The sequence below is a fragment of the Podarcis cretensis genome (assembly GCF_951804945.1).
Source record: "Podarcis cretensis genome assembly, chromosome: 10".
NCBI classification, from domain to species: domain Eukaryota; kingdom Metazoa; phylum Chordata; class Lepidosauria; order Squamata; family Lacertidae; genus Podarcis; species Podarcis cretensis.
In genome coordinates this window covers 2105504-2119980 of record NC_137179.1, presented here as the reverse complement: position 1 = coordinate 2119980, position 14477 = coordinate 2105504, and the positions used below count along the sequence as shown (strand labels likewise).

Genomic DNA, 14477 nt, shown 5'->3' with positions numbered 1-14477 from the left:
GGCCTCATCCAACCTAATTCCAGCCCAGGGCATATGGGAACCTTGGGCCTGGACTCTTGGGCACCATCCATTCCAGGGAGCAAAGAGAAAACCCAGAACGTCATTCTACCATGTGTGATGTCATATTGGCTACAAGCTGATTGGCCAGACCCCAAAAGGACAGTTTGTGATGTCGCGAGCAATGGGAATCGCTAGTGGAACCCGTCACGCGCTGCGCCATGTAGGATGTTGTGGCTGCTTCTCCCCATTTTGGCTCTTTCCGCATTGTGGTCCACGCATGCGCAGGATGACACCTGCACGTAAGTTACACCAGAATCGGGGAGAGGGGGAGGAGGACCCGTCCGTCCATCGCAGTTAGCCCCAGTGATGTTCTGGAGCCTCCATGGCAGTCCGCTAGTGAACAAATAACGCCTTTTCCGGGCGCACAACAGTGAGTCAGTGTGGTGTAGATGTTAGAGGGCTGCACTATGATCTTGGGGATCGGGGTTCATATACCCCAGGGGTCAGCAAACTTTTTCAGCAGGGGGCGGGTCCACTGTCCCTCAGACCTTGTGGGGGGCCGGACTATATTTTTTGGGGGAAAGAACGAATTCCTAAGCCCCACAAATAACTTAGAGATGCATTTTAAATAAAAGCACACATTCTACTCATGTAAACAAGGTTAAGATGCAACAAGGTTAAGATTAGGTAAGAATGGACTAATATTAGATGAAAATTTTGAAGTTAAAATATGGGAGGAAAAATAATAAAGGATAAATTATTAGATGAATTTGCTGAACCAATTTTTAAGTGGAAGACAAATAAGGGAGGCGTGAGGAAGTCAGGAAAATATGTTAACTAAAGAAGAGATATTAAAAAAAGAGGGATTTTTTCTTTTTTCTTTTTTCTTATTGTCTTCTTATGTTAATCTGTATTTCATGTATTTTTGTGTTTTTTTTTGTATTTTTCCCTGTGCTCTTTTTGCTTATTGTTTTACTGTGAAAATTGAATAAAATATCATTTAAAAAAAAAAGAAGAAGAAAGAACGAATTCCTAAGCCCCACAAATAACCCAGAGATGCATTTTAAATAAAAGCACACATTCTACTCGTGTAAAAACACGCTGATTCCCAGACCATCCGCGGGCCGGATTGAGAAGGCGATTGGGCTGGATCCGGCCCCTGGGGCTTAGTTTGCCTACCCATGATATACCCCCTACTTGGCCATTGAGCTCACTGGGTCATTTTGCGCCACACACTGTCTCTCAGCCAAACTTACCTCACAGGGTTGTTGTGAGGGGGGAAGGGTGACAGGAAGAGCTATATATACACTAACTTGAGCCCCTTGGAGAAGAGGTGGGAAATAAATGCAAAAACCCTTTTAATCTGTCCTGGTGACCTGACTATTCTCCTGCTCATGCTGGATGCTTCCCATTTGAGCTGGCTTCTCTCTTGATCTGCTCTTGTTTTTAAAACTATTTCTGTGTTTTGACATTGCATGCATTTGGCTTCATTATTGGATTATTATTATTATTATTTTAAAAAAATGTTGTTAGTTACTGCTGTGGGTACCCGAGGGGCAGAGAGACAGGGTGGAAATTTGCATAAGCATAAATTAGAATGTAGTTATCCTCAGAATATGCAGTTATTTTAATTGCATTTTTATGCATGAACATCCAAAATTACAGTTTTGATATCCCGAAGATGCTTTCCATTTATAACCTCAGTGAGAAAGCTTTAAATAATTCAGAATCACATTTCTGTTCCATATAATTAGTAAAAGGACACCAGAGTCTCTCAGATTGCTCTTGAAGGTACCATTTTGCCTATGCGGAATGGCAAGATACCATCTTTTTGCTGCAAGATTAAAGAAAGGACTTCTTCACGCAGTGCATAGTTAAACTATGGAACTCCCTGCCACAGGAGAGGCAGCAATGGCTTTAAAAGAGGATTAGACAATTTGTGGAGGAGAAGAAGGCTATTGATGGCTACTAGGCAGGATGGCAATGTTTCTGAGTCTTCTTCTTCCTTGGCAATCCCTCGTGGCCAAGTAAGATTGTCTTCCATAAACACAGTTTTAACAATGAGTCCATAAGTGACGCGGGTGGCGCTGTGGTCTAAACTTCTCCAAGTCTAACAGGCAGCGGCTTAGCGTGGGTTGTCAGCACCCGGGGCAAGGCAAGTAATTTGCGCCCCTAACCCCTAACCTGCCGCCGCTGCCAGCTTCTTCTTGCTGCTGCCTGGGCTGGTCGGGTGTGGTTCTCTCCCGCGCTCAGCGCTGTGCTGGGCGGCCGCTGCACTGTCCCTCCCCCAGATAGTCCCTCCCTCGCTCTCTCTCCGCTCCGCACCGCAACGCACGCCTGGCACCCTCCCCCTCCACAGTGGGCGGCGACCCGGCAGCTCGGATCGGATTCGCACAGCCAGCACTGCAGTGAGAGAGAGTGAGTGAGCCAGGTAGGGGCAGAGAGCTGCGAGTGCGAGCACGCCCCCCCCCAAATGTTGCGCCCGGTGCGGCTGGGCCCCCCTGCACCCCCCACGCTACGCCACTGCTAACAGGGTCCCTGTCGTGTGGGGCTGCAGTTCTGATGTAGCCAGTGTGGTGTAGTGGTTAAGAGTGGTGGACTCATAATCTGGGGAACCGGGTTCGCTTCCCCGCTCCTCCACATGCAGCTGCTGGGTGACCTTGGGCCAGTCACACTTCTTTTAAGTCTCTCAGCCCCACTCACCTCACAGAGTGTTTGTTGTGGGGGAGGAAGGGAAAGGAGAATGTTAGCCGCTTTGAGACTCCTTCAGGTAGTGATAAAGTGGGATATCAAATCCAAACTCTTCTTCTCTTCTTCATCCACTGGAATGGAGCTCATGAGCTACGCCAGAACAGCAGCAAGAATACTTATTGCAAAGTATTGGAAAACACAAGATTTACCCACCCGGGAAGAATGGCAGATGGAGGTGATGGACTACATGGAACTGGCTGAGATGACTGGCAGAATCCGGGACCAAGGAGAAGAGTCGGTGGAAGAAGATTGGAAAAAATTTAAAGTTTATCTTCAGAAATATTGTAAAATTAAGGATTGTTAGAAAGATGTTGGAATAAAATTATGTGGTTTTAGCAGAAAAAATATAAAGGATTAAGCAAAAATGAATTGGTGAAAGAAGAGAATGCAAAATTATAGTATATTAAGATAAATTATTAAGATAAAAACAAAGATGGAAAGAATTTGCTGAAATATCTAACTGAACTAGAATACAAAAATGGGAGGTGTGAGGAAGTCAAGGAAGTAAGTGAATGAAAGTATGTGATGTAAAGGTTTGATTTGCTTCTTTTTTGCTTTTTGTTTTTTGATGATGTTTGTTGTTATGTATTGTTCTGTTTTTAGTTATTATCTGTTATTAGTTATTATTTGTTCTGTTATATATATATATATATATATATATATATATATATTTGTTGTTGTAACCTTTAAAATCTTAATAAAAATTTATTTTTTAAAAAAAATGGAATGGAGCTCATGAGCCATGATGCCTGTGCAGCCTCACCTGCCTCCTCCCACCTGCACCTATAAACCGCGCCTTCCTTGTCTGTCTCCCTGATCTGCTCTCTTCTTCACAGGAGGGTGTGTGGAAGCCGCCCGTTGGCTATGAGCCACGGCAACTCGCTGAGGATCGTGGGCGGCTCCAACGTTTTGCCGGGGACATGGCCGTGGGTCGTCAGCTTCCAGTTCCCGACCAGCCAGGGGCCCAAGCACTTCTGCGCAGGCTCCCTCATCAACGCCCAGTGGATCCTTTCCTCCGCTCACTGCTTTATGATCCAAAAGTAAGCAAAGCCAGGTAGACAAACTGCCCCATTTCGACTTTACTCAGCTTCTCCCCATGCCCACATCAGTCGGAATGAAAATTCGCAAGCGTTTTCTGTATGAAGGTTCATCTAATGTTCCGATCTATAGGGATATACCGTATTTTTCACTCCATAAGACTCACTTTTTTTCCTCCTAAAAAGTAAGGGGAAATGTCTGTGCGTCTTATGGAGCGAATGCGTGGTCCCTGAAGCCGAATTGCCCAGGGGCAAAAAGCAGATCGTGCTTTTTTTTTTTTTTTTTTTTTAGAAAGAGGGAAGGGGGTGTCAAAACGAAGCTGCTGAGCAGCTGATTGGCAAGTGATCAGGAGGGTGATAAAGGACGCTAGCGATAAAGGAGGCTGCCTAGGAGGGGGGAGGTAAAAGCCCATGGATCCTCAGGATTTTTGCACTGGGTCACCCCAAATTCACCATCAGATCATATAGCATGTCCATGGCTACAGCCTGCACCAAAAAAATAAGGCACCCACTGTTTCGTGGGGCCACAATGGCGCAAAAACGTGGTTACAAAGCACGGATCCACATGGATCCTCAGGATTTTTGCATTGGGTCACCCCAAATTCACTGTCAAATCACATGTCTGTGGCCACAGCATGAACCACAAAAATCATACATCCACTGTTTCGTTCAGAATATTTTTGTGTGTGTTTTCCTCCTCTGAAAACTAGGTGCGTCTTATGGAGTGAAATACAGAACATATCTTGGCAAGGAATTTCCCCATACACATTATTTTCACAAAGACAAATGTTTATTTGAGTGTGCCTTTCACTAATACAGGGTGAGTCTTTTAAGAGAGGCCCCGTGGAACATGTGTACTCTGTATCCACGGGGGCCTCTTTTAAAGGACTCACCCTGTATTTGCTCTTGGGGGGGGGGGTTTACACTTTTTTTGTTTGTGCAACTCCTACCAGCCCAAGCCAGCATTGCTGTTTGTTGGGGAAGACAGGGCATCCTGTTGGCTAGATCAACAAGCAGCTGTTATTCCTTTCCTGTACCAGACCCCAAGTGGTCCCTTTTGGCCCTCCCCCCACTTTCGCTTCATGTTCCTTGGACTCTTACTCCATCATGCTTGGTGCTGATGACCCAAGGGCCACTTTCTGAACACACCATTCTTTCCACTGTGCTACACACACACACACACACACACACACACACACACACAACCACACACCAGAGATTTCCCCAAAACATTCAGCCCCTTGGGTGAGTCCTGGAATGCTCTTCAAGGTTCTGTCCTGAGCCTGGTGCTTGCGTGGTGAGTTCCCGGCCCCCCCCAGGTAGAAATAATGACACATGACACAATTATTAAGGTTAATGGGCTAAATAAGGCCACAACTTTATTGGTTACAGGTGATGAGCAGTATTGGCTTAGGCATTGGTCCTAACCAACTATATCTGACTCCAGCCCTTCTGCTTGAAGTCCGGGAAGGGTTAACCACCAGTAGGGGGAGTCCTGCTGATGCACATCAACTAAGAACTCCCCCGGGGTCACCGCTTGGGGGTGTACCTTGGGTCCTAACCTCCTTAGCCTTTGGACAGGGCCACGCCCCCAGGAATCCATTAACAAACTACCCTTCAATATGTGGGGCAGGTGATGGTGCTACCTCTCCTCTTCCATCTACAAAAATATACCAATGCCTAACCACCAATACCCAGAAAGTTGTGACAATTTTCTACAAGGTAGGCGAAAACCAAGTGGCTGGTACCAATTTGCCAAGTGGAAAAATTCCTACCAGGCCCCTCAATGGCGACCAACCAAAGTCCATAGCAAGCTCAAAGAACGAAAACAATATAGGGCGGGAGGGTGGGAAAAGCAGGAACAACTGGCAGGTGGCAAAGAGGGAGATCCCCGGCCACGTCCTGCTTTAAATAAGGCAGGCCACACCCCCTGAGCCAGCCGATTGGCTGGCCAGGTGACGACGCGGCCGGGAATCTCCCCAATTGCACAGCGACTGGTTCCAGCCACCGCACACATGTTGGGGCCATGACGCCCACAACCCCACCTCCTCCGTAGGGCGAAAGTGGCTTTGCCTAGCACCAATCATTCATAAATGACTTGGATGAAGAAATTGAAGGGATGCTAATCAGATTTGCACATGGCACCAAACTGGGAGGGGCAGCTAATACCACAGAATCAGGATTCAGGATAACTTTAACAAAATGAATTTCAACTGTGCCTTGGCAGACGCACAAATATGGAATGGGGGAACACGGGGCTTGCCAACAGTATAGGTGGAAAGGTTCTAGGTGTCTTAGTAGACAACAATAGTGTGGTGTAGCTGTATCCACAGAAGTTTAGTGTCCAGTCCCCACCTGGAATCCTGTGTCCAGTTCTGTGCATCACAATTTAAAAAGGATGTTGACAAGCTGGCAGGTGTGCAGAGGAGGGCAACCAAGATGATCAAGGGTCTGGAAACTAAGCCTGATAAGGAACGGTTGAAGGCTCTGGGTATGTTTAGCCTGGAGAAGAGGAGACTGAGAGGTGATAGGATAGTCGTATTCCAATATCTGAAGGGCTGCCACATGAAAAACGGAGCAAGCTTGTTTTCAGCTGCTCTGGAGGACTTGAGTCAATGTTTTCAAATTGGAAGAAAGGAGAGTCCAACTAAACATCAGGAAAAAACTTCCTGATGGTAAGAGCTGTTTGACAGCGGAAAAGACTTTCTCAGAAAGTGATGGACTCTCCTTCCTTGAAGGTTTTTAAGTAGAAGTTAGACGGCCAACAGTCAGGGATACTTTAGCTGTGACTCCTGTATTGCAGAAGGCTGTCCTAGATGACCCTGACGCCCCTTCCAATTCTACAATTCTGTGATTCTCTGAAATCTCATTCTAAGTCTTCCCTCCCCCCGCCCCCCAGGTTTGTAAAAGTTGAGTATTTGAAGGTGCACATTGGCGTCACGCAGCGTTCCAATCCCGGCCCCGATGCCCAGGTCCGCTCCATCAAGAGAATCGTGGACCACGAACACTTCCGCCACGAGGGGTATCTCAACGACATCACCCTAATTGAGATGGACAAGCCGGTGGTCTGCAACGACTACATCCAGCCTGCCTGTTTGCCAGACGAAAACCTGGAGGTGGATTCCCTGACCCATTGCTACACCTGTGGTTGGGGCATCACACAGATAAAGTGTGAGGACCACCCCCTCCCCCTCCCCACAAAGAGACGTGGTTTGCAGGGGCCTCTCGTGGTCCATTCTCCATCACCCTGACAGCCTCAGGTCTTGAGGTAGGGCTGGGAGCCAGCCAGCCTCTTGTCATCAGGATGCTTCCCCGCTGGGAGTTTCAGAAGCGAAGGCGAGGAAAGGAAGAGGGATTGAATTGTTGCTCTGGAGACTCTTAAGGACCTTAAGCTGAGCACAGGAATTGAGGGAGGGGGGAATGGCATAACAGAGGGCAGCACTTTTGCAGAAATTGGAGGGACAAGTCCAGGTGTGGGAGAACCTGCAGTCCCCCAAATGTTGCTGGACTTCAGTCTCCATCAGCCTTGGACATTGGTTGGGGCTGATGGAGCCCCAAAACTTCTGGAGGTCCATGCATCCCCCACCCTTGTACTAATCTCTTAGTCAATGGATTGTTGCTGTTTAAATAATAATAATAATAGTAATAGTAATAATAAGATAAAGGGACCCCTGACCATTAGGTCCAGTCGTGGCCGATTCTGGGGTTGCGGCACTCATCTCACTTTACTGGCCGAGGGAGCTGGCGTACAGCTTCCGGGTCATGTGGCCAGCAGGACTAAGCTGCTTCTGACAAACCAGAGCAGCCCACGGAAACGCCGTTTACCTTCCCGCCATAGTGGTACCTATTTATCTACTTGCACTTTGATGTGCTTTTGAATTGCTAGGTTGGCAGGAGCAGGGACTGAGCAATGGGATTCGAACTGCCGACCTTCTGATCAGCAAGTCCTAGGCTCTGTGGTTTAAGCCACAGTGCCACCTGCGTCCCTAATTATAGTAGTAATAATAATAATAATAGCAATATGTTTATACCCCGCTCATCTAGCTGGGTTTCAACAAAAGGTAAATACATTAAAACATCAGTCATTAAAAACTTCCCTAAACAGGGCTGCCTTCAGATGTCTTCTAAACATCAGGTAGTTGTTAATTTCTTTGACATCTGATGAGAGGGCATTCCAGAAGGGCAGGCGCCACTATTGAGAAAGCCCTCTGCCTGGTTTCCTGTAACTTCCCTTCTCACAGTGAGGAAACTGCCAGAAGACCCTCGGAGCTGGACCTCAGTGTCCGGGCTGAGCGATGGGGGTGTAAGCGCTCCTTCAGGTATACTGGACCGAGGCCGTTTAGGGCTTGAAAGGTCAGCACCAATATGCTGAATTGTGCTAAGAAATGTACTGGGAGCCAATGTAGGTCTTTCATGACCAGTGTTATGTGGTCTCAGTGGCCACTCCCAGTCCCCAGTCTGGCTGCCACATTCTGGATTAATTGCAGTTTCCAGGTCACCTTCAAAGGTAGCCCCACGTAGAACGCATTGCAGTAGTCCAAGCGGGAGATAACTAGAGATGCACCACTCTTGCGAGACAGTCTGCAGGCAGGTAGGGTCTCATCCTGCATACCAGATGGAGCTGGTAGTCAGCTGCCCTGGACAAATGCATGAAGCTGCCTTGTCTGTTGGCCAAACCAGCCCAGCATCCTCTATCCTGATATGCAGCAGCTGTGCAGCATCATTTCCACAGGTGCCTCCCATCACCTGCCACAGCCTTCTCCCCTAGAAGCTAAGAGTTCTGTCATGGCATCTTCAGAAGGAAGGACCAGAACTCAACAGCTGTGTGCGATTCATCCCATGTAGAAGAGATCAGATGCCTGGATTTCTGGTCCAATGCTTAAGCAAACTAAACTATAAGCCTTTCCTAACCTGATTTTGGATAGCAGCCCCTTTCTCCCTGGCTATTAGAGTCTGAGAGATATTGTGGTCCTGAACCGTTTAAGGCTTTATAGGTGAAAACCAGCACTTTGAGTTGGGCCCAGAAGCTAATTGGCAGCCAGTGCAGTTGGGTCAGCGCTTATGTTGATATCACAAAGTATCTCTTGGGTAGGTGGAGCAGAGTGACGTTCTCTCATTGAGGAGAGAAACCCTCAGCCCATCTTCTTACACCCAAGATTTTGGGACCAAGGGCTTTCACTAGGTCAGGTGCTGTCAGTTCTTGATGAGCTTTGCCCAGAAGACCTCTTGCGTTAGAAATTAAGGTCCATCAGGCAGGTACCAGCTCGGCCTTCTCCCTGCTTTCTGCCCACAGGGCGTGCCCCATATGCGGACATCATGCAAGAGGCCAGGGTGACCATAATGCCCTCCGACATCTGCAACAGCAGCAAGTGGTATGACGGACAGATCATACAGGAGAACATCTGCGTCATATCTGAAGAAGCAAAGGTGGACCGATGTAAGGTAGGTGCGAGCTAAAGCCCCGTGTCCTCATTCCCCATCATGGTGGTTCTGGTCTTCCGAGCTCCACCTTGGCCTTCTAAACTGAGGCGTCCTGTTACAAGCCAAGACCTGCTGGGGAGGGCCAGTGGAGGCCAGCGGGAGTGTGAGGAAGAAGCTTGCTGTGGAGCAGAGAGTATTTAGACTACACGCTGAGCAACCAGGATCAGAAGCTAACGGAGGTCTCAGGTTTGGTGCTCTTGATGGTTCAGGCATCTAAGGAGGAACTTGCAAGCTCAGAGCAGGCTCCTTGTTGCAGAAACGAAGCCCAGGCATGTGGGAAAGTGGGAGGAGCCACTCAACAGGGGGAGGAGCCTAAGATGTGCCCCCCCATGCTCCCATTAAAGGTCCTTTGCTCAAGTAAAATGTGCAGGGGTCTGTTGGTGCCTGGCTAACAGATTCCTTCAGAGTAGGGAGTTGGTTTTGGGCTCCAACATGGATTTGGCAGTTCTGCTAGCGCAAAGAGTAATCTTCGATGTTGGGGACTCTCTTCAAAGGAGGCTGGATGTCCACCTGCTATGATCCTTTAGCTGTGATTGCTGCACCACAGGTGGTTGGACTAGATGACCCTCGGAACCCCTTCCAAGTGTACAATCTTATGATTCTGCAAGCCCACCTGATTCATTTCCTTCCTGTCAGTGGTAAAACTGTGGCTGGCTGTGCGTTGTCCCATGTAAGAGTGTTGTTGGGCAAATCCCATTGAAAGCGAAGGCCATTGGATGTGCACTGCAGCTGCAGTTCCTGAAAGCAAGGATCTCCTTGCAGGGCTGGTGCATCCCATTTTGCCACCTGAGGCAGAATGGGAAGGTGCTGCCACGCCAGGCCTCCCCTCCAGAAGCCCCTTTTAACTGAGTTGTGCAAGGGCGCTCGCAGAGCGGCGGCACTGGCAGTGGATTCCAGCCATGTGAAATTAGCCCTTCCCTGGCTCCTCAGGGGTTCTGAATGACTGAGTCTCCTTGCCCAGGGCCGGCCTGTCCATGAGGCAGGCTGCCTCAGGTGGCAGAATCCACAGGAACCACCGCCACCAGATAAGGGAAGAGAAGCTTCTAGGTTCTGGCAATATCTCAGGAGACTAGAAACTTTGCCATTGCTTGCTCAGGTCTCAGGAAGGTCAAGGGAAGCCTCCATGTGATCTCATGAGGCTCTCGAGTGATCTGGTGGGGCCCTTGTGTGATGCCGCCAGAACCTGGAACCTTTTAAGCTTAAAAATTAATATGCAAAAGTATAAAAGGCGCAAGGAGATAGGATAATATTATATTAAGGATCGAATAACAAATAAAGTGAGTAACGCAAAAATAACAAAAATACTAGTAAAGAGTATCGCACAGGGGTGGAGGGAAGTACTGGGTTGTGGGGGAGGGAGGTGAAGGGATTAATTGAAATTGTTAAAGATTGGTATAGGATTTAAGAGATTTAAATTTCCATAAAGATTCTATAAGGAAAGCAGAAAGCAGCAAGAAATATCAAGTACCGTATTTTTCGCACTATAACACGCACCTGACCATAACACGCACATCGTTTTTAGATGAGGAAAACAAGGGAAAAAACATTCTGAATGAAACAGTGGATGTATCATTTTTGTGCTTCATGCTGTGGCCACAGACATGTGATCTGATGGTGAATTTGGGGTGACCCAATGCAAAAATCCTGAGAATCCCTGTGCATCCATGGTTTGTAACCACGTTGTTGCACCATTGCAGCCCCAGGCAACAGTGGGTGCGTGATTTTGGGGGGCAGGCTGTAGCCATGGACATGCTATGTGATCTGATGGTGAATTTGGGGTGACCTAATGCAAAGATCCTGAGGATCCATGTGGATCCATGCTTTTTAACCACGTTTTTGCACCATTGCAGCCCCAGGCAACAGTGGGTGCGTGATTTTTGGGGGGCAGGCTGTAGCCATGGACATGCTATGTGATCTGATGGTGAATTTGGGGTGACCGAATGCAAAGATCCTGAGGATCCATGTGGATCCATGCTTTTTAACCACATTTTAAGTGGGGAGGGAAGGAAAAACACAGAACGGACAAGGAGCACGAGAGGGGTGTGCAGAGAAGCAGCTGGCTAAGAATGCAGGAGAGGGGTGTAACGGGAGGGAGGAAAGGAAGGCAAAAGTTTTCCCTCACCTACCCACCCAAGCCAGCCAGCTCGCGCGCTCTCTCTCTCTCTCTTCCCTCCTGCATGTTTTCAGCTTTCCCCTCTGCTTGCCTGGAGGGGAGGGGCTTTCCCTGCTCTTTGTTCCGTTTGAGCAAACACAGCAAGGAAACAGAGGTGGGTGGGCAGTAAGACCCTGAGGCAGAATGCAGGAAAGTAGCCGCTTCCGCTTTTCAGGTTTCCCTTCTCCGAGACGCGCGATTTGATTTTTTTTGCCTCCCCTCGCGCCATTTGGCCCCAGGGACCACACATTTGCTCAATAACACGCACAGACATTTCCCCTTCCTTTTTAGGAGAAAAAATCTGCGTGTAATAGAAGGAAAAATACGGTAAAAGTATTGGAAAGGTAAAGGTAAAGGTGAAGGGACCCCTGACCATTAGGTCCAGTCGTGGCCAACTCTAGGGCTGCAGCGCTCATCTCGCTTTGTTGGCTGAGGGAGCCGGCATACAACTTCCGGGTCATGTGGCCAGCATGACTAAGCCGCTTCTGGCGAACCAGAGCAGTGCACGGAAACGCTGTTTACCTTCCTGCCGGAGTGGTACCTATTTATCTACTTGCACTTTGATGTGCTTTCGAACTGCTAGGTGGGCAGGAGCAGGGACTGAGCAACAGGAGCTCATCCCGTCGCGGGGATTCGAACCCCCGACCTTCTGATTGGCAAGTCCTAGGCTCTGTGGTTTAACCCAGAGATCAGTGTAAATGAAAACATGAGACTTACGGTTTTGCTATACAGTGGTGCCTCGCAAGACGAAAAGAATCCGTTCCGCGACTCTCTTCGTCTAGCGTTTTTTTCGTCTTGCGAAGCAAGCCCATTGACGGCTTAGCGGATTAGCGCTATTAGCGGTTTAGCGGCTTTTAGTGGCTTTTAGCAGCTTATCGGCTTAGCGGATAAGCGGCTTAGCGGCTTAGAAAAGGGGGGCGGGAACAACCCCGCAGGAACTCGCAAGACATTTTCGTCTTGCGAAGCAAGCCCATAGGAAATTTGTTTTGCGAAGCGCCTCCAAAACGGAAAACTCTTTCGTCTAGCGAGTTTTCCGTCTTGCGAGGCGTTCGTCTTGCGGGGCACCACTGTATATGATTTTTATTTTGGAGTTGTTTGTTGTAAAGAATGTTTATTATGTGAATAATAATAACAAAAGAACCTGCAACCTGCAACCAGGTGACCCCAGCAAGCAAGGCTTTGGTGGGGGTATCAAGGGGGGTGGAAATGGACACACAGGGTGGCGCTTCCCCTCTTTGCCGGCAAAATGAGATGGGCTGCCTCTGCCCTTGCTCCTCATGCCGCTTCCCTCTTCCCGCTGCAGGGTGATGGGGGCAGCCCCCTCATGTGCAGGCCAGCGAGATCCGAGCGCTTCTGGGTCGTGGGTCTCAACAGCTGGGGCAGAGGCTGCACGGTCGGGAAGGTCCCAGGCGTCTTCACCGCCACCCAGCACTTCTACTACTGGATCCAGAGAATACTGAAGAACCCTCCTGCCTCCGCTCTTGTCCCACCATTCAAACCAACACCGCCCCCGACCAAGCCCCCCTCCACCGCCTCCACCCTGTTTTCACCCCCAGCCTGGGCAACGGCACCCAATTTAAAGAGACCCACTCATATGTTGGTGAACGGCAAGTATTACGGGTACGGGGGCAAGGCCCGGCCAACTTACTCGTTTGAACGCCCCGGTTATGTTGCAACCACGACCTCCCGGCCTCGTAGCACGTGGGGCTGGTACACGGGCCCAAAGAGGACTTTCCCTCCCTATAAGTTCACTTTACCCCCCTATAAGCCGACAACTCCCTGGTATCTCACCAGCACAAAGTTCCTGGGCTGGAATGTGCGGCCTAGCATTATTTACAGGCTGCCCAAGCGGAAGCCGGCCACCACGGTGAAACCAACGACCCGGTGGCAGTACCAGCCCTGGACCACCATGGCGCGACCACAGACCCAGTGGCAGTACACGCGCCGAACCAGGCCCAGTAACTGGGGCAAATAGGCCTTCAACCACAAACACAGACCAGAGGTCTTGGCCACAGGTTCAAAGCACAGCTATGGGCCTGACCCTGATCCCATCCGTTGCCATGCTGCTGTCACTCAGAGAGATTGCAGCTGGGCTCCGGCACGAATCAATCCTCAGTTTGCCCTTTTGCAACCGTCTTGGGAAGCAAAAGATGGCAGGAGGATTCTGGATGATGGCGACTCTGTCAGAGCTCATGTCAGAGCCAGCCTGAGGATGAATTCCCACCCAAGGAACCAGACAAGATGCCCAAAGTATCTGGAAGCTCCTCGACTCATGGCACATTATTGGTGAGAAGACCCTCTTCCTTCTTTGGGTGGGTCCTGTGGGAACTTCTTGTACAAGCACATTAAAAATAAAAGTGGTGCCAGACTTCTACTGAGCTTGTCCTGGTCATTCCTCTCTGGGCAGTGCATAGTGGGAAGGCAGGGGTAGGTAGAAAATGGACTTATGCCATGTTAGGTTTTCTTCCATCCATCAAACCCAGGAGTGAGGGACCCTTTGCAGCTCAAGGGCCACACTTCCTTCTGAGCCCCTCCCCAGGGGCCATATGCCAGCAGTGGGTGTGGCTAAGGCAAAAGTGGGCGGGGCAGCAAAATAAGTCCTGCCCTCTGCTGTTCCAGAGGGTCAGACTCTAACCAATGGATTCAAATGACAAGAAAGGAGATTACGACTAAACATTGGGAAGAGTTTTCTGGCGGCAAGAGCTGTTTGGCAGTGGAATGGACTCCCTTAGAAGGTGGCAGGCTCTAACCCTTCATTGGCACTTTCTAGGCATTGTTTACCCCCTATGATTTTAGCCATCTCTATTTTATCTGTAAGCTGCCTTGAGTTCCTGACTTGGAAAAAGGAGGGACATGAATAAATATAATCATAATATCTACTCACTTTTAATGAGCCACTGGAAGGTCACTTTGGATGGAGGAACACACAGACTGTTTCTTTCCCCTGACACAACTCCATTTTTAACAATAACAATAATAGTTTTATTATTTATACCTCACCCATCTGGCTGGGTTGCCTCAGCCAATCCATTTTTTTGATGGGATAAAATTCAACT

At 48.9% G+C, this 14477-nt stretch overlaps 1 protein-coding gene across 2 annotated transcripts; it reads left to right on the top strand.

Annotated features, from left to right (window-relative positions):
• The first annotated feature begins 181 nt into the window (after nt 1–181).
• On the top strand, nt 182–13735 carry LOC307225088 (acrosin-like). Of its 2 annotated transcripts, none has more exons than XM_079992815.1 (5): nt 182–299; nt 3588–3791; nt 6688–6959; nt 9082–9230; nt 12725–13735. In XM_079992815.1, the coding sequence occupies exons 1-5, from the start codon at nt 226–228 to the stop codon at nt 13394–13396; spliced, it is 1371 nt and encodes a 456-aa protein (XP_079848941.1). In that variant the 5' UTR covers nt 182–225; the 3' UTR covers nt 13397–13735. The 2 variants fall into 2 exon arrangements, with proteins under 2 accessions (XP_079848941.1, XP_079848942.1); XM_079992816.1 differs by having other exon boundaries at nt 188–299; nt 3588–3805.
• The last annotated feature ends 742 nt before the right edge of the window (nt 13736–14477 follow it).